The sequence below is a fragment of the Talpa occidentalis genome, unplaced genomic scaffold (genome assembly GCF_014898055.3).
Source record: "Talpa occidentalis isolate TD23 unplaced genomic scaffold, MPIMG_talOcc4v2.1 talOcc4.3, whole genome shotgun sequence".
Lineage (NCBI taxonomy): Eukaryota > Metazoa > Chordata > Mammalia > Eulipotyphla > Talpidae > Talpa > Talpa occidentalis.
In genome coordinates this window covers 5,349,798-5,368,473 of record NW_023603184.1, presented here as the reverse complement: position 1 = coordinate 5,368,473, position 18,676 = coordinate 5,349,798, and the positions used below count along the sequence as shown (strand labels likewise).

The following is an 18,676-nucleotide window of genomic DNA, read 5'->3' as shown; positions in this document are numbered from 1 at the left end:
AGTCGTCTAATGGGATGCTTAGTGAGAGGGAACGCAAGCCCCCTCTGCAAGCGTGCAAGGAGTGTCCCCACCTAGCAGCACTGAGCAGGGCAGTGGGGCCTGGAGGGATGAGCACACTGGGAAGAGTCAGCAGAGTCGGAGGAAGGCGCCTGAGGAGAAGACTTTCCCCAGTCAGGCCTGGGAGCTCAGGGGCTCGGATGCCCACTGGGACTGACCTCTCTCTCCTTACCTGCTGTGATTGGGAGCAGCAGGGACAGACAGACCCTGGGCATTGCCCCTTTTGTGTTATTTGGTCCTGCCACTTTCGCTGGTTGTCAATCTCAGGTCCCTCCACTAAAACCATCTTACTGTTAACCTGGCTCTTCCCATTGGGTTTCATTCGCCCTCTGCGTTTCCCCCATCCTGCTCCTTTCCCTCCCCCAGGTACCTCAAACCTGGGGACCGAGGAGCCCGATAAGTGACTGGAAAGGGGGGTGGGGTCAAGGATAGCGAATAGATTGGCGGTGGCTGCTGCAGTTAGGTTGAGAATTCTGCCTTCCAGTCTTGGCTGGGCGCTGGCGTTCTTTAATCAAGTAGCACTGTTTGCTGTGGACTGGGGAGGGTAGCCATGGTCTGTGGGTGGCCTGTTTGCCATCCCTGATCCAATCAGAACAGTCTCTGGATGGTATCCATTTTGGTATCTTCCTTAAAGAGGCTTTTCCTTAAAACCCCCTCACATGCACACCCGCCCCCGCCACAACTGGCTTCACCTTCCTGGAATCTGAGGAGCCGTCTGCCATCCCCCCTTTTGAGCCCAGTAAGACACGAGGCTGAGCTCTGTCCTCCGCAGCTCCCTTCCACCTCACTTCTCCTTGCTGGGAGCCACCAGCCCCCTCTCAGAAGAGGAGGCATGCCCCTGCCTAGTGCCAGGGCAGCTGGGCCTCTCCACTGACCCTGCAGGTTCTGTTGGCCCAAGGGGTGGTCAGCCAGAAGTGGGTGGAACAGTGGAACAGTGATTGTCTCCTCCTTCCCCTCCCAGGCCCACCTGGAGAGAAGAAAGATTCTTATCCTCTGGCCTGGGCCCAGTGGTCTGACCCTGAGAAGGTCGCGAGCTTGTGGATTAGCTGGGCTTGAGCTCCGAGGCATCAGAAATTACCTGGCACCTCATACCTCACGACATAAGGAGCCCCTGGGAGCCTGCGTGGTGACTGCCACCCCTGCCCTTCACTAGCGTTCAAAGTCATTAGATGCCAGAGGGCAGGAAATGCACCTGTGGAACAAGTTTGAGACAATAGGTCCCATTTAGAGGTGACGCCACATGGTCCCAAGGGAACATGGTCACAAAGTCCGGGCTGGCATGGGTACCTGCTGGGCAGCCTGAGTGCAAGCACCCCCAGTTTGAGTTGGTTTTGCAATGATTGGAGACAGACGTGTTGAGTGAGGGATGCCGAACGCTCAGAGGTAAGCCCTGTCTGAGGCTCCTGGATGTCTGGGAATAAACGGAGCTTCTTTGAGTGGTTCTTCTTACTCAGGTTAACACTGGGAGTGGCCCATGTGGCAGAGGGAGGTGGGGGCAAGCCCAGGCCCCTGGCAGCGGGGAGCAGGGGGCAGTGAGAGAAACAGGCCTGCCCTCCTCGACTTCCTGGAGCCCTCTCCAGAAGTCACCACTCATCTCCCAGGCAGAGGAGGAGGTGAGTGGGCATGCTGGCCCTGAGATTTGGCCTGTGCTGTTCCCCAGGAGAAGCAGAGGTTGGGTCCCTTATACCCCTCAGAGGCGAGAGGTTCAAGGTCCCAGCTGACCCAGGAACTTGCCGGGTAATATTGGTAAAACGACACAAGGGGGAGACAACTACCACAGCAGGGAGTGCGGTCTCCTCTGGCTAGTCCACTTGCCCCAGAGACCTGCTGTGGGTGGACCCCGAGACACTTCCTACTGGTGAGCGGTCCTCTGACAGGGTGGAGCCACACAGAGGGCAGCAGAAAGCAGGCTCAGTGTGCACGGCCGTAGCATCTGGCACAACTCCCTCCTCCTGGAGTTGGAGGCCCAATGAGTTGCCTTGACCAAACCAGGTTCTTACAGCTCCCAAGGCTAGTCCCCTAACTCTTAAGCCATGTTAGTTTGTGCCACATCACAGGAACCCAAAGAAGCTTTCCTGCTTTCTGAGAAACCCTCATCTGGCACCTTCCAAGCTGCCAGATGCCTCCTCCTTCTCCTGCGCCCCGCCCCCTCCAGGTTTCTGTTGCCACCCCAGCAGCTCTGTAGGTCAGCCTTGGGGGGGGGGGCAGTGAGCTGACTACTGCCCCATGTTCTGAAATCATTAGCGTGCCATGTGCACAGAGGGCCTGCGTGCAGTCCTTCATCCCCATGGTTCTCAGCCCAGGGCCTGGCTAGCATGTGGTCACAAGTGAGAGCTCTGGGGGGCGGTTTCCCCTGGGAAGGGTAGGCCAGAGCCTACCTGAATGTCTTTGAGGAGCTGCCATTCTGCCCTCTTCCTTCTCACCCCTTCCTTGGCTGAGGCAAGGTATTAGAGGGCAGGTCTGAGAGAGACCATGGGCTCCGTGGCCCGAGGCAGGAGCCAAGGAGGAGGTGCGCCTACCCTTCTCTGCGTCCAGATGAGTGGTGCGCCAGGGATTAACAGTTGTCAGAGCTTGTAAATCCATCATTTTCACAACTTCCTCACAACAGCCTTGTAGTTGGTTTTATTCCCGCTTTACAGATGAGGAGACAAGGCACAGGAAGGTCAGGGTCCTGGCTCAGGATCACAGTGCTCGCCCTGGAGCCCGGCGGAGCTACTCATGCCGCCAGGCTGCCCTGCTTATTCTTCTGCTCTTGCCTTTCAGTCCCCTTGGGTAAGCTGAGAAGGGTTTGAGTGCTCCGTGAGGTGGAGTTGGAGCACAGTGAGACCCGTGAGCTGCTCTGCTGCTGGACCCCAGGAGCTTCAGGGGGAGACCCTTGGGAGGGAGGCTGGGGGGTGAGCGTAGCCTTGTGCTTCCCGGGCTGGATCTGGCATGTAGGGGCAAGGCTGTGACCTTTTATCTTGTTTACAAAGTGCACGGATGCTTTCAAAACCACCCTGGGGTCAGCAGGTGGCCTGGGCCTGGGGAGAGCCCTCAGAGGCAGAGCACAGCGCAGCAGAGGTGGCCTCTTTTGTGCCCAGACTCCTTGGGTGAGAGTTCTGAAGAAAGAGGGAGGGCCCCAGAGCCTGCACCCTCCACATTCAGATACCTCGTCCCCTTGCCCTGGCAGAGCGCCAGTGCAGAGCTCCCACAGAGAAGCCTCTCCCCTGGTAGGGCTGAGCCCCATCACAGCACATGCCGAAATAGCTGTCTGGGAGCCTGGGCCTGTGCCACCCACGCCCTGGCATCGTGCGGGTTAACAGCTTGCCTGTCTCTCCCCCCCAGCTTGCTGACATTTTACTGAGGCGGGGGTGGTTGTGAAAGGGGGCAAGCTGGTTCCTGCTCCCCAGCCCACGCAGACACCCCACAGACAGCCCACCACCCACTTACTATCCCCTGGGAGGCAACCCTTGTGGGGGAGACCTTCTTTCCGGCCCCACAGGCATGGGGCTCCTACTTGAAGACAGTGTAAGGAACATCCTCTGGGATCCATGCTAAAACCCGCCCATGGAGGACCCAGTCCCTCCTCCCCCCAGGAGCTGTTCTTCCTCTGGGGGGGGTCTTTTTAAAAAGTTATTTAAAAACTGTTTTAAAAGCATAAAACAGGTTGCAATTAGAAAAGTATACAGAGTAACACAGCGCCCAGCACCGAGCTTGGTGGAGTCTCCCATTATGCCATAATTGCTTTAGAGAAAATGCTTTAGAGACAGGCCCGGTGGCTCCCTCTCCAGAGGTAACCATCATCCTGGCTTTGATGTTGGTGTTCCCATGCCTGATTTTAAATTTTTCCTACCCAGGTATGTACCCACAGCTGCCTGTAACACTGCTCGGTATGGCTTTGTGCTTGATTTGAACAGTATACTGTTCGATTTTCCCTTCTACACTGTTTGGGAGATTTAACCATCTTGAAACACCAGGTCTTGTGAACCCATTTTAGCTGCCACGTGCCATTTTGTAGCTGTGTGGCAGCTACTGCCCGGTCTCCTGGTGATGCACTTTTTTTTTTTTTTTTTAGAAGCATGTTTTATCTATTTATTTATCTATTTTATTTGTTTGTTTGTTCCTGTCTATACAAGCACTGGGTACAGTCAGAAGCGCGGGAGGGTGAGAGAATCCACCAGAGCCAGAGCGGGGAGCAGAGCAGGCAGAAGGACCGAAGTACACTGCTGAGGGGAGCAGCGGGCGGCAGGAGAGGTCTGCGCGCCATGCGGGACCCTCCTCCGGTGGCCGGGGAGCAGCCGGGGATCGAACCTGAGCCGTGGAGGCTGCAGGCAGCTTCGCAGCCCAGCGCTCAACCGCTGCGCCACCGGGGAGGCCCTGGTGATGCACTTTTAAGTGGTTGGTAGTTTCTTGGCACAGCAAGCAGGCCCTCGGAGGGGGCCTTTCTGTGTGTTCTGTCCACACTGTGTGGTCATGGGCCATTTGTCTTCAGCGTACATGGGTGTTGCTGAATTGTGCTCCAAAATGGTTGTCTAATTTTTTTGGCTCCTGGAGTTATTTTTCTCTCTTTAAAGTTTTGGTGAGCTGAGGAATGGGTTACCATCCACAAACTCTTCCTCTTTCAAGCGTGAGGCAGAGAAAGTGGGTGTTATCCCATTTGTCTGATGAGAAAATTAAGGCTCAGACCCTTAAGAGACTCGGCTTGAGGTCAGAGGGATGGTCAGAAGCAGAACCTCTCCGGACCTTTGAGCCCAAGTCCACGGGAAAGACCTGCGTCCCCTGTGATGAGTCAGGGAGCTGCTGGGCAAGGTTTCTGTTTCAAAGGCAGGAAAAACCTCCTGTGTGGGGTACATGGAAGCTTGGAGAGGGGGTGGGACCTGGGGGCTGATGGCTGATTCTGCAAAGATCTGGGAGCTGGGAAGGGAGCATTATGTTCAGAGGGGGAGTTAAATTTTGAATGAGGAGATAAAGGGGGAATGCTGGTCCCGGCAGATGGGGAGTGGAGGCCTGCGGCAGACAGGAGATGGCCACGGGAGGGACCCGTCACAAGAGAAGAGGGACGTGGAGGCCAGCAGGGGTATGTAGCAAAGGGGCCCTCTAGGGAGACCTGGAGGGAGACATATCAGAATTCCCATCTGGGATCGGTTTCAGCCTGTGCCTCTGGGACAGGAGAGTCAGCCCTTGTGCTGAGACCAGCAACTTGCCCAACCAGTGCTGGCAGGAAGGCCTCAGGAGCCAACCAGCCTCTGGACCTCTGCGCCGGCCCGAAGCCCTTCACTTTCAGCTTGATCCACTCCAGGAGGCTGAAACTGGACCCTTCGCTTTTCCCTCCACTCACTCCTTCGGGCACGCCCAGCGCTTCTAGACACTGGGGATGCAATTACCAGCAATACGTGGTCCCAGGGGCTCACAGTCTGCTGGGGGATACAACTCATCAACCAGTGTGATAGCCCAGAGTAACGGGGGGTGGGGGGGTGTGGGGAGGTGTGTGTACAAGCGTGGGAGCAGCTAACCCCCCGGGAGAGGAGGCTAGGGAGAACTTTCCAGCAGAGCCAATGTCTGAGCCAACTCTGAAAAGATGAGAGGAAAAAGATGAAGGAGGGCTCACTGCATAGAGGAGGGGCATATAGTGTACCAGATAGAGGCTGCCCCGTGCCCCGTGCTTTGCTGGCAGGGGTGAGGGGTTGCTGAGAGCATGGGTCCCGAGCAGACTCCTGGGTGGCCACTGACCAGATGCATGACTGCGGGCAAATTACTTTATCTTTGCGCTTCAGTTTCCTCATCGGTAAGACAGGGATAATACTTTGTGTGAAAATTACATGAGTTAATATTTGTGAAACACTCAAAACAGTGTCCTGGCCCTGAGCCCGAGGTGAACTAGCATCTGTCAAGTAACGTGTAAGAAGTATGAAAGAGATGCGGGAGGAGGCCAGCCACCGTCTTCGCCTTTTGCTCAGCTGACAGTGCAGGGCAAGTGGGTACTTCAGAATGAAATCTGGGGGCAGTGGGAGAATAGCTTGGAAGAGAGGCTCAAAGGAATCAGTCAGTCCCTCAGTCATTCTGCACACATTTCTCCAGGGGCTACCAGGAACCAGACCCTGGGACTCGGCACACAAAGGAGAAACTGGGGGTGTTTCAGTGCGGAGCTCTGAGCTGTGATCCTAGCCCAGCCCCCAAGGGTCTCAGGCCACCCCTCCCCCTGCCAACCACCCTCCCATGTGACTTCATGTCGCCAAATCAGGCTGTCCAGGTCTCATAAGGACAGCCGTGGAGAGCATGGAGTGGGCGATGGCACCCAGCCCAGAAAAGGGGCCTCAGCTGTCACTCCTCAGGTCTTCTGGAGCCGAGAGGAAGGGGGCTGCTAAAACGGGCTATTGCTGTCCCTTGTGCCCAACAAGAAGAAGTGGCCTGGGCCAGCCTGGGCCTTGTGGTCAGCCCTTGGGTGCAGTACCCGAGGTGGAGGAAGCCATTCTCTTCCCCCAAGGCGCTAGCCCATCCCCCACGGAATTCCCTGTTCCTTCCCGGGTGATGGACAGTAAACACTGGATCGCGGCCTGCGCTGTGCAGGGCATGGCCAGCTGCACTAGCTCTGGCCCTGGACCCTTGGGAACCTGTGGTCTGCTGGGGGGTGCGGAGGGGGAATGAGGCATATGGATTTGAAAGAATCAGGACTTCCCGGAGTCCGGGGCAGGAGAGCCAATGGGTGATGTGCAGTCGTCAGTTGGAGTGATGTGTTCTTGGCTAGGGCAGCTGTGAGCAGGTGGGATTTTGATACAAGTGGGGAAGGAGGCCAGTATTCCGGGCAGAAGGTGTGCCACATGCAGGGGCACAGCAGTGGGCTTGGCACCACCACGCTGGGGGACAGAAAATAGGTTGGCGTGGCTAGAACAAGGGTCTGCGTCAATGAGTGCAAGGTTGGGTTAGGACCACCTTGCAAAAGCCTCATTTGCCAGGCTGGAGGATTGGAAAGCTTTCTGAATCAGTGGTTCACAAAGCATGGTCCTGGGGTACCCTAGACCCTTGAGGGCATTGATTGGTAAGATCGTAATAACACTTTTATAACTGCCCTGGCTCGTGCCCCTTTTCCCCGTGCTAATGTTTTTACTGATGGTGCTAAAAAAAGGGGGGGTGGGGGGCGGGGAGTGGATCTGCTACCTTAGCACAGGCAGAGGCAGTGACCCTTTTAAGCAGGAGCTGTTGTATTCTTCGCACTCATGAGAACAACAAAGATGTGGTAAAAATAATTGTAAAGCCGAGGCCTTTGAGTATATGTTTTTTTAAATATCCTGTGCGATGTAAGGCACTGCTGCTGCAGAGGGGCTGGGCTGTGGCTTGGGAGCCCTTCAGGGCTGGCACCCTGCACTCAGGTCTCGTTTAAAAGAGCATCTTTAACACAAAAGTACTGACGGTCTGTGCAGATGTGGGTGTGTAGCAGCTATTTTCTCAAAAAATGAGTGACATGAACTTGCCACTTCAAAAAACACTATCCCTGTTTGTTGCTAATGATAAACTGGACTTTTGAGTGAAAATCGTATCCTCTGGAGCCTGCCAGTTTCCCAGGATGTCAAGACTGGTCGGAGGAGAACAGTGGTAATACCAGCAAAAGTGATTTTTTGATGTTGTGGAAGGAAATGTGTCCATACTTGGAAGATTTTCATTACTCAGTAAACCAGTGTTTTCCAAAGCCTGATGTTTGATGTTGCAAAATTCTAAAAATGCAAGATAATGCAAAGTTCATTGATAAGGTTTCAGGCTCCACATTGCTCCACTAACCTTTCAGAAACTACCACTTGTCATACTTTGGTGAAGGAGCACAGAAGAATGTTTGTAATTGCCTGAGAGGTTATTAAAATCTTTCTTTCCTTCCCTATCTACATGTCAGTGTGAGATGAGATTTTCTTCGCATACCTCAACCAAACAACTTCTTGCGACAGCTTGACTGAAGAGGCAGGTACGAGCTCCAGCTCTCTTCTCTTCAGCTAACATGAAAGAGATTGGCCAAAGTTGAAACAATGCCACTCTTCTTGGTGGTTTTTCACATTTTAAGTAATTTTTCCCCATAAAATGATGTATGTTCATGTGTGGTGGGCTTATTGCTTTGAAAAGAATGAATAAACATTTTTTAACGTTTCTCATTTTAATTTCTAATATGGCAGCCATTAATAGCTATAGTCTCCATGAATAAAACCTCTTTGGGATTTTCAATAATCTGAAGACTATGAAGGGGTCCTGGGATGGGGACGTCTGAGAGCTGCCACTTGAGCGCCTCGGGAGCCAGGAGTGTGGGCGAGGGGTGTGTTATAAGCGGGCATGTGTCCCCCGGGTCAACCTTTCTTGGACACCAACCAGGGAGACTCTGGCAGGGCCCCTTGGCCGAGCCAGGAGACCTGACTGAGAGCCCCGGCTCCACCACTTCTGAGCCGTGGGCCTCCGTGCCAGCCTCCTCGGGCTCCCGCTGCCCCTGGTTCGAGCAATGACGAGGCTCCCGTCTGATAAAGCTTGTAGAAAAGTGCTTTGTAAGTTGTGAAACACTCAGCAGATATTTATTTTTGTGGTCATTCTGTCTGGAGCCAGTGCTTAGCTGTCTCAGAGGCTTTCCCTAAATCCCTGAAAGCCTGCCCTGTGGGTGCCAGAGGGCGCAGGTAGCTCCAGGGAAGGGAGCCAGCCTGCCCCCCACTTCTCCCTCCCCAAGCGTGTGGGGATCCGAGGCAGGAGCTGTGCTGTGACAGGCACGTGGAGGGGAGGCTCCTGGGCTCAGCCTGCCTGGCCCACCCTGGGGACTTGGGGGAGAGAAGCCAGGAGGCAAAGCTGGGGTGCGTTCCGCCCACCCTCGTTGTCGGCTCGCTGCAGGGCCGGGAGCCGCCGCTGGGAGAGGAAGTGCAGTCGGTTACCAATTGGGTTATTTTCATAACGGCTCTCAGGCGGGGGGAGGAGAGTGCGGGGGGAGGGGGCAGAGGAGCAGCCACAGCCGCTCGCTCTCCAAACTAGGACTTGCTGGGCCTCCAGCCGGCAGCCAGGAGCTGGAGCCAGAGCCGGGGCTCTCATCTGCCCAAGGGGACCCCAGCCCCCACCTGCTCGCCCACCTTCCAGATCAGGTCAAAAGGGGCTTCCCCCAACCCTTCCTTACCTTCTGCTTCCTCCCTCCTGTATCTAACTGGGTGGGTCTGGGGAGGGGTAGATCAGGGTGGCTCCAGGCACCACTCTCCCTAGAGGAGGGTCCTCCTCTGCCAGGCTCCTGAGGCTGATGGAAAGGAATGGGAAGGTGGAGGTGGAGCCCCTGCCTCCTAAGCCAGAGCAGCCCCTGTCTTGGCACCTCCTTACCATGCAGTCTGGCCTGCCCCCATTCCTGCTCTGCATTTGTGTTTGTTTTGTTCTGGGCAAGATCCCCTTAGTCACCAGCCCCCCGGGCAGGCCTCCCTTGCAGCTGTCCCTGCCTCCTTCCCTCTGACCCAGGGGCTGTGGGAGCAGAGCTGCCTCCCCAGGGGGCTTGCCTCTCCAGGCCCTTGCTCTGGGGCTGCTGGAAGTAGGGCAGCTTTCCCAGCCTCCGCAGCGGACCGGCTGTGGGGCCTTATGCATAGCGAGGGGTGGGCACTCTGGAGGAGAGCCATGGGGTGTCCTGGTGAGCCCTTCTGGAGCAGCGGGGTTCCCGGGGACAAGCCTGGTATCAGGGCAGAGGGCATTCCTCCCAGCATGAGCAGACACCCAGGTGGCTCCTGCTACAGGGCTCTGTTCCTCATGTGGTGGGGTGGTGACCACCCTGGGCACTCCTGCTTCCCTTTCTGGGTCCCCACCCCCCCACCACAGGCAGAGACAAACTCCAGGTGGTGGCACGATCCACACATCCCGGGGTCTGCTGTGGCTTTGGGCCCTGCCATGCCCCTGCTCTGCCAGGTACCATCAGGTACTTTATACCATCATCTCATCAGAACCTCTGAACTAGGTAGCATCACCCGCATTTTGCAGATGAGAAAATAGACTCAGGTGCCTTGATGAGCTCAGGGAAGCGATGGCAGAATCAGCATTCTAGAACCCTTGGTCTTTCCATTTGAAAACCCCCCTGGGTGTGAGAGTGTGGGCCAGGAGGCGGGACTCCTGTCCTGTCCTTTCCAGCAGGCGCCCTCATGCCCGCTCACCCCACTTGGTCGGTCCACCCAAGGTGTGTGGCCAGACAGCGCTGAGCTGGTCTCATCCGTGGCACCTCGGACCTCCCCAGGCCCTGGCAGGCAGTGGGCTTGGCTGGGGCCCATGAGTCCTTTCCCACCCTGTGCCCTTTGGGAGGGACAGCCTTTCCCCAAGCCCCCCACCAGAAGGCTGAGGGGCAGCCATTTTGCTCTGCTCTGGTGTCAGAACCTGTGGGGCCTCCTCAGTGACCTTTAGATGCACAGACTGTGTGGTGTGTCATAGGTGAGGGAGCGTGAGGTGAGAAGAAGCCGCCGCGCAGATCTGTGCTGTGGGCAAAAGCCCCGGGCTCGGGCAGAGGAAAGGCTGCAGCAGACCTGAGCCTGCCTGAGCTTTTGACCAGACCCAGGAGAAGCCTGCACAGAGATAGGAAGTCAGAAGTCAGGCAGTTGCTGACCAGAGGACAGATGTTTCTATGGCGACCAGAGGAACAGGAAGCAAGGGGGCTGGTGGGAGGGGGCCAGGGGAGGCAGAGGCATGGGTGCCTGGGAGAGAGTGTGTGGCAAATGTCGCATCAGCCAGTCTCATAAGCTCCTGGGACAAAAAGGCAGCAGGCCCGTGAGGGGACTGCCCTAGCCTGCCTTGCTCCCCGCTCAAAGCGACTGCCCCTCAGACAACCACGGAGACTCCTGGACAGATGTTTATTTGGGGCTACCCAGCAGGGTCACCGGGCCAGGGCACTGTGGGGCACCTGCAGGTTGCCCCGTGTCATGAGAGAGGCGAGCAAGTGGCCTTTTCCCCGGGTCCCTCTTGGTGTGGGTCTGGGACAGCAGGCAGGGCCCAGCCCTCACCGCCACCTGCAGCGCTTCTGCAGCACCTCCCCCCACTGACTGTGGCCTTTTGTTTTCTGGGTGACACTAGCATCAGGCGGTGTGTCCGGGTGACTAATCTCCTCCAGGCTGGGCAGCTGTCACAGGACGGCCTGACCAGACGGGTGGAGAAAACCGACACCCTGCAGAGAGCTGGCAGGCCAGTGCCTGGCAGCCATGGGCAGCCAGGCCTCCGGGCTCAGGCCTGGGACACAGAGCAGACTGAGGCGGGCACACCTGCGTCCAGGCCCCAGTTCTGTCTCCGACCGGCCCGGTGACCTTGTCGCTGTACTCCAAGCCTCGCTTTCCTCAGCTCAGTAATGGAGCCACTGGTCCTGCCTGCCTCACAGGGCATGAGAGGACAGGTGACGGCGCAGAGCCCGGGGCACAGGAGGCGTGCGGCACATGCAGCCATGATGGTCATCGTAGTTCTCTTCGCTGCCCCGTCGCAGGCTACTCTCCACTGTGTCTCGGGCTCAGCCTGGCCTTCAGAGACGCTCGGCTCCAGCATGGACCGTGTCCAGACGAGCTAGCTGTGCACTCTGGGCAAGTTACCGCTCTGTGCCTCAGTTTCCCTTCAGGGACACGGCATGACGCAATGCCCATTCCTTAGGGTATTGTGGTTTATAAAATGATGACATGTTTGTGAAGGGCTCGGTGCAGCCGGTGAACCCGGGGCGATAGGGGGTGGGGGGCAGTCGGTCAGTGTCAGCGCAATGATAGTGATTTTAAGAGGAAGCCAAGAGCTCTGCCGGTACCTGCTCCCCTGCCCGGCGCTCACCCCCTCCCCCTCTCCCTGTCACCTGCATGGGCGGGGTCTGTGACAGGCCGAGACCAGGAGCCTGTGAGTCTCCAACACTGCCTCCCAGGATGGCTGCCTCTGATGCTCCCTGGTCACAGCAGCTCAGACGCCATGGCCACCACTCATCTTACTTCTCGGTCCCCCTGCGCCCATCAGGGCTGCAGCCCAACACTGTCTGCCAGGACCCAGAGGGCAGCAGCAAATGGGCAGGCCCCAGACATGCAGGCTGGTCTGGCCCCTCAAGCCCCATTCTATCCCAGCCACCACCCTGACCTCTGCCAGACCTGCAAGTGGAAGTGTTTCTCCAAGCAGATGTCCCTGACTTGGGCCTGCCTGTGGCGCCAGGGCACAGGAGAGCACTTGAAGGCGGGACACTGGCCTCCCCTGCCCCCTGGAAGCATAGAGGGCTTCCTGCCCTTCCCCCACTGCTAGGGAGCGGTGAGGGGGCAGATGCCCCCAGCGTGTTAAGTAGGGACAGCAGGAGTAGGTGAAGGGGTGAAGGAAGGCCTGGGGTCAGACAGGCCAAGAGCAGATGGCTCGAGCAAGGATGGTCACCAGCAGGCCCGCGGGGGATGCTCTGGGCAGCTCAGTGTTTAGACTTTGAGCATTGGGGTTTCTAGGATGGCTCCAAGGTCAGCTGCAGGTCCCTCGCTGGCAGAGCTGGAGGGGTTTTCAGACCTCACCGAGGACTTCCACACGTGGGATGTGCACACCTGCCTCTTTAGAAGGGAGCGAGAGGGCATCTGGTGCTGGAACGGTCTTTACTGTCAGCCCCTGAGCTTCAGATGCACGCGCACTCAGAATCCAGAGGGCTCTGGTCTTGGCTTAAGCCTCTCGTGGCCTCCCATACTGAGTCCCTGGGTGAAGACTCCCTTGCAGCTGCCCCTCCAGTTCTGAGGGCCTCATTCCCAGAGTCCTTGAATCCCTGAACTGGACTTCAGACCCTCTCCGTGTCTAGGTGCCATGCTCAGCCAGGCCCTGTTCAGTGGCTGGGGGTGTAGGGGTGTCCTTAGTTTTCTTCAGAGAGCCTCGTTTATTGTAATGGGTTAGTTCATGCCACGTCCCCGAGGGCACCTAATAACCCTAACCTGCTTCTTATGGGTGACAAGAGAGGAAGCCTTGTCCCGGCCCTGTCTGTCTAGGCCCAGTTCCTAACTGGCATCCAGAACCCCAGCTTCCAGCTTCCTTTTCTTTTCCTTTCATCAGCTTCAGGCAAGCGAGTCTAAGTTCTTCAGGCCGGGGCTTTGCGGATAATGGTGCCTGGACAGGGGAAGCGGGAGGTGTAGCGGGAGGCCCCCACCACCACCACCCATCACTCCTGCGGTGTAACTGGGGACGGCATCAGTACTTCTAAGGGTTATAAATGTGGGCCCCCCAAGGATTCTTTGCTACCGTCGAGCACCTCACATACAGAGGTCAGAAGCCATAGACACCCCCCTTCCTCCCAAGTGCCCCTTCTCTGCTCAGTGGGCAGAGGCTGTGAATGGGCTCCTGGGCATAGGATGGGCCATGACCTGACCTGGCTCCTGATGCGCCTGGTCTCTGTGCCCAACAGCCACCTGCCTGCCCCTGCCATGGATACCTTCTTTAAGAGACACTTCCAGCGGAAGGCCCCAGGTCCCGGAGAGGGGCAGCGGAGGCCCAGTGGCGTGGGGCTGCCCACGGGCAAGGCCCGGCGCCGTTCCCCTGCTGGGCAGGCCTCCGCCTCGTTGGTCCAACGGCGCCGCTCCAGTGCACAGCTGCAGGGCTGCCTCCTGAGCTGCGGCATGGGGACCTGGGGCTCCAGTCGCCGGCGCTCCAGCACCGTTCCTCCTGCCCACAACCCCCGGTTCATCGTAGATGAGGTGTCCCCCACACAGTCGGCCAACATAGGGGCCCAACTTCTGAGCTCACCCCTGCTGTTGGCCCGGCTGGTGGGCATGGAGGAGGAGGAGGAGGAGAAGAAGGGGCCCCAGGGGGAGGATGTGCCAGCTGTGGCATTAGGAGCTGCGCAGCTGGGCACCGAGAGAGCCGGGCCGCCCCCCCACCATGCTGCCCGGCCCCTGCTGCCCATGCCTCGTTGCCTGCGCCGGCGCCGCGCCTCCTCCCACCTGCTCCCGGCAGACGTGGCGTGCGATCCCACCCTCTGGGGCCTGCACGGCTACTATCGGCGCCTCAGCCAGCAGCGGCCCTTGGGCCAGCACCCTGGCCCTGGGGGCCGAAGAGCCTCGGGCACCACAGCTGGCATGCGGCCGCTCTCCCGCCGGCGGCAGGTAGCGCTGCGGCGCAAGTCGCCGGGACCCCAGGCCTGGAGCGCCCTGCTTGCGTAGGTATAGCTGCGGCCCGCAGGGCGAGTGGTTTGGCCTCCAGGGGCTGTCTGGACGAGGGCTCTAGGTTCTGCCTGGCTGGAGGGCGCTCTGCTTGGGAACAGCCCTGGGTGGTGTCCAGAAGCCAGGACACGCCAGCAGGGCTGAGTCTCCCGCACGGGTTCTTGAGCCCCTTGGGCTGCTGTCGGCCGCTGCTCTTCCTTTTGCTTCGTGTCTTGGCCCCGGCTTGTGGCCACAGCGAGGGCAGCGATCCCAGGTGAGGGGGAAGGAAGCGGAGTCAACATGGGTGCAGCTGGCCTCAGCCGTCTCCTCTTCTGCAGGAAAGCCATCACCAAGTCGGGCCTCCCGCACCTGGCACCCCCTCCTCCCGCCCCAGGAGCCCCGTGCGGCGAGCCAGAGCGGCAGATCCGGAGCACCGTGGACTGGAGCGTGAGTGGCGGGTGCTGGGGGCGCAGGGCTCGGCCCCTGCTGGGCTCTGGGCCGCAGTAGCAGTTGGGGGTGGAGGTTCCATGGGCCTGTGGGGTCTGAGAAGGCCTCCTGGGGTGGCCGGTCGGAGCTGAGCTGAGGAGGGCCGGTGGGGAGAGCAGTCGGGGTTGTGGTGGCCGAGCAGGTTTGTCTGGGGAGAGGCAGGGCCGGCGGGGCCGGCTGACTCGGGGGTTGGGCAGCAGTGGTGAGCTGAGCACGCGCATCCCATCATCTAGGAATCAGCGACGTATGGGGAGCACATCTGGTTCGAGACCAACGTGTCGGGGGACTTCTGCTATGTTGGGGAGCAGTATTGTGTAGCTAAGATGCTGGTGAGTGAACGCTGCCGCGTGCTGCCCCCTGGTGGTGGAGCCGCAGGTTGCAGCCTGAGGCCCGAAGCCGGCGGGCGGGCAGCTGCGGCTCTTCCTGGGGCGGGGGGAGCAAGGCTGACCTGAGCAGAGGCGAGGGCGCTGCGTCCTGAGGCCAGGAGTCAAGACTCGGGGTTCCCAGTGTACACAGAGGGCCCCGGTGCACCTGGGGCAGATGCATGGATTTCTCTGCCTGCCCTGGGGCAGCATCCTGGATGGAGGTTCCTGGTGCCTCAGGGACCCCTCCTCCTTCCCTGCAGCAGAAGTCAGTGTCCCGGAGAAAGTGTGCCGCCTGCAAGATTGTGGTGCATACTCCCTGCATTGAGCAGCTGGAAAAGGTGAGTGTGGTGCTCAGCCCTTCCTGCCCCTCCCCTCTCGGCACACACACCTGTCCGCACACAGAGACTCATGTTACCTGAGTGCCACCTGCCACGGGTGCCCTAGTGCCCGCGGTGGTGAAGAGGCATGGATCCGGGAGCTGAAAGGCCTGCATTTGAATCACACCTCCCCCTGTATTAACTGCTCTACCCCAACCTCCCAGATCAAGCCCGGCATGGAGTGGGGCTCATGCACCATTAACTCAGGGGGATGAATTAACGCAGTAGCCGTGACATTTTGTCAGTATCCAGGTTGACACTTAGAGACGGCCTGGCCTTGCTGAAGCCTCATCACTCAGTGTGGCTAGGCCAGTCCCTTTTGCAAATCCTGGCTGTGTGCCCTGCACACTGCCCCTGTAGAGACCTTTCCCCAGGAGCAGTGCCCACAGCATGTCTGCAGCCACGAGCGTGTCTGGGCAGAGGGAGATGGAGAGAATGCTGGGCGGGCGGGTCCAGGCAGAGGCTCAGAGGGCTGTCACCCCCATCCTGATTCCCCAGGCAGCAGAAACCCCTGTCAGCATGGGGAAGGCCTATAGGACGAGGAGTCAATGCGCAAGGCTAAGAAGGGCTGCTCCCCAGCCCTGACACAGAGTGAGGCTTCCCTACAATTTTGCTAAGGCTCAAGCCAGGACAATTAGGAGGAGAGAAACACATGCAGCCCCCAGCATTGGAGACGCAGCATTACAGGTTAAGGTGAAAATCAAACCGGGGTTCAACTAAGTACCCGAAGGGCTTCAGCACCAATCAGTACCAGACTGCAAACAGGATCAGGTTTCCTGCATGTGTCTAGGCTGTGACTGCAGGAGGCTGAGGGGAAATAGAGGGTGAAGACACCATGGTGCCATTTCAGGGGGGAAAGGGATGCCAAACTCCCAGAATACTGCCAGAGAAAGATTCCTCTGACTAGTGAGCAGGAGGCCTTCTGAAAGGAGCATGTGTCATGTTCTGAGGGCTCCTGGGAAGATTTGGGGCCTCCAACCTTGTGAGGATGGGTCTGAATGACCCTTTCCTGCTGGGGGTGGCCATGTGCCTGACCCTGAAGAGAGAGACTGATGTTTTGGTGGTCACTGCCATGTTTTGCAGATAAATTTCCGCTGCAAGCCATCCTTCCGGGAATCGGGCTCCAGGAATGTTCGTGAGGTAATTGCTCAGGGTGGTTGGTGGCCAGTGGGTGGGTTTCGCCCGAGCGGGCCTCTCTGCAGTGTCTCCAGAGTGCCACCAGGGGGCTCTCGGCTGCCCTGGCGTGTAGGGCTGAGCTGAGCCCAAGGGAGGGTTAAACAGCCCCATCCTTCATTGTTGATCTATTGAGGAGCGCAGGGCTCAGGGCTGGTGCCCCCCCACCCCCACCCCTAACTCACTCCACTGATACTTCTTTCTCCTCCATCAGCCAACCTTCGTGCGGCACCATTGGGTACACAGGCGACGCCAGGATGGCAAGTGTCGGCACTGTGGGAAGGTGAGAGGCTCTGCCGCCCACCAGCCCCACCCCTTGGGGCCCCCCACCCCACTGCTGTATGTCCAGTGTGGTTTCACCGCGTCCCTGGAGTGCAGAGTCCAGGGCTCGCGCTCTGTCCGGCCGTCGTGCCCAGTCAGTTCCCAGGCACCCTGACCCTGCGCTTGGTCTCTGGACTGAGCAGGGAGCCGGGAGGAGAGTTTCTGGACTGCTGGGCAGTGTGAGGGAGCCCTTTGAGAGTCTCACAGACTACTCCTTCGATAACTGAACCAGTATTTACAGAGCACCCGTTGGGTCGGGAGCTCAGAGCTGGGCAGGGGCTCCCGGAGGACAGTGTGGTTCCTAGAGACTCTGAGGCGGCCTACTCAGCACTGCCCAAAGTGGTTTCGTTCACTGAATGGTTGTTTGCTTCCTGTCTGAAAGGTGGGCACTGAAAGGTTTATGGACCTGTTGCTTTTTTCTGTATTTATTTGTAGTGCCCAGCACAGTGCCTGGCACCCAGGACTTCCTCAGTCAGTGTGGACAGTGACTGTGGCAGGTGCTAGGAGAAGCAGAAAGGACTGTGTGGGGCCTGGCGGGGTGCGAGGTCAGGTAGGAGGGGCTGTGAGTCAGGAGTGCGCGGTGGCAGCTCCAGCAGAGCAGTCTTGAGCACCCAGTGCTGCACCGTTAACCTCAGAGTCACAGGCCCCTGACTAGGCCTCCGGCTCTAGGGGCTTATTTTAGAGTTGATTTATTTTTAAAAATGTGTTCCATTTCTGTGGACGGAACGAGGTTGACAACAGAAGAGGGCCTGGCCCTGGGTGCTGCAACCTCCCTGTGCCCCCCTAGGGCTTCCAGCAGAAGTTCACCTTCCACAGCAAGGAGATCGTAGCCATCAGCTGCTCCTGGTGCAAGCAAGCCGTGAGTGGTGCCCCGCCCTGCAGGCTGACCCCGCGCTGCCGCCACCGCGCTGAGTAGGGCCCCAGGTCTCAACTAGCCCAGCTCAGCACGCCCCCCTCCCCTCTAGTACCACAGCAAGGTGTCCTGCTTCATGCTGCAGCAGATCGAGGAGCCGTGCTCCCTGGGGGTCCACGCCGCAGTGGTCATCCCGCCAACCTGGATCCTCCGTGCCCGCAGGCCCCAGGTGAGTCCTGCCCACACCTTTGATGCCCCTACCCACTTGGGGTCTGGCAGCCACCCCGGCCTACGCACTTCTATCGCCAATAACACCCCTCCTTCCTTGACAGAATACCCTCAAGGCAAGCAAGAAGAAAAAGAGGGCATCCTTCAAGAGGAAATCTAGCAAGAAAGGGCCTGAGGTTAGACCTGGGCGGATGGGCAACTAGAGCGGGGCAGAGAGCGGTCTGGTTCTTGGAATACCAAGCCCCGGGGCTGATGCTGCCAGATCAGCCTTCAGTGGGGCAGCCTGGGCTGTGACCCTGGGGAGGGGGAAGATCAGATCTGAGCAACCTCTCTGTGGCCAGGCCCACTGTAAGGTCAGGCCCAGAGGTGGCATACGAGGGGCTGCCCAAGAGCACCACTGAGGATGGGCAGGGCCCTCCAGGACAGAATGGAGCCTTACAGGCACTCTGTGTCTCCAAGGAGGGCCGCTGGAGACCCTTCATCATCAGGCCCACCCCGTCCCCCCTCATGAAGCCCCTGCTGGTGTTTGTGAACCCCAAGAGTGGGGGCAACCAGGTACGGCCAGCCTCCCCTCTCCACTGAGCCCCACAACTGTTCCCAAGTCCTGTTGTAGGCTTCCGCTCCACCCGCCTTCCCCAGGGAGCCTGAGAAAACCCCATCCTGTCTCTGCCCCTCACCCCTTATTGAGCCTGGTTCCCACAGCCACATCCTTCTCCCTGCCTTCTCCCCACCTCAGCTCCCCGCCCCTGAGCGCTCTCC

General features: G+C 58.6%; 1 protein-coding gene across 7 annotated transcripts in view; it reads left to right on the top strand.

Annotated features, from left to right (window-relative positions):
* The window catches only part of DGKZ (diacylglycerol kinase zeta), a 39,725-nt gene that overhangs the window by 13,612 nt on the left and 7,437 nt on the right, over positions 1–18,676 (top strand). For 3 of the 7 annotated variants that reach the window (XM_037522376.1, XM_037522374.2, XM_037522378.2), the window contains exons 2-10: positions 14,453–14,561; positions 14,834–14,929; positions 15,229–15,303; positions 16,426–16,482; positions 16,730–16,798; positions 17,624–17,695; positions 17,802–17,918; positions 18,022–18,093; positions 18,377–18,472. In XM_037522376.1, coding sequence (XP_037378273.1) covers positions 14,453–14,561; positions 14,834–14,929; positions 15,229–15,303; positions 16,426–16,482; positions 16,730–16,798; positions 17,624–17,695; positions 17,802–17,918; positions 18,022–18,093; positions 18,377–18,472 — 763 coding nt within the window. Of the gene's footprint in view, positions 1–10,697; positions 14,132–14,452; positions 14,562–14,833; positions 14,930–15,225; positions 15,304–16,425; positions 16,483–16,729; positions 16,799–17,623; positions 17,696–17,801; positions 17,919–18,021; positions 18,094–18,376; positions 18,473–18,676 lie in introns of those variants that run through there. The other 4 variants (XM_037522375.2, XM_037522377.1, XM_037522381.2 and 1 more) reach the window with 3 other exon arrangements.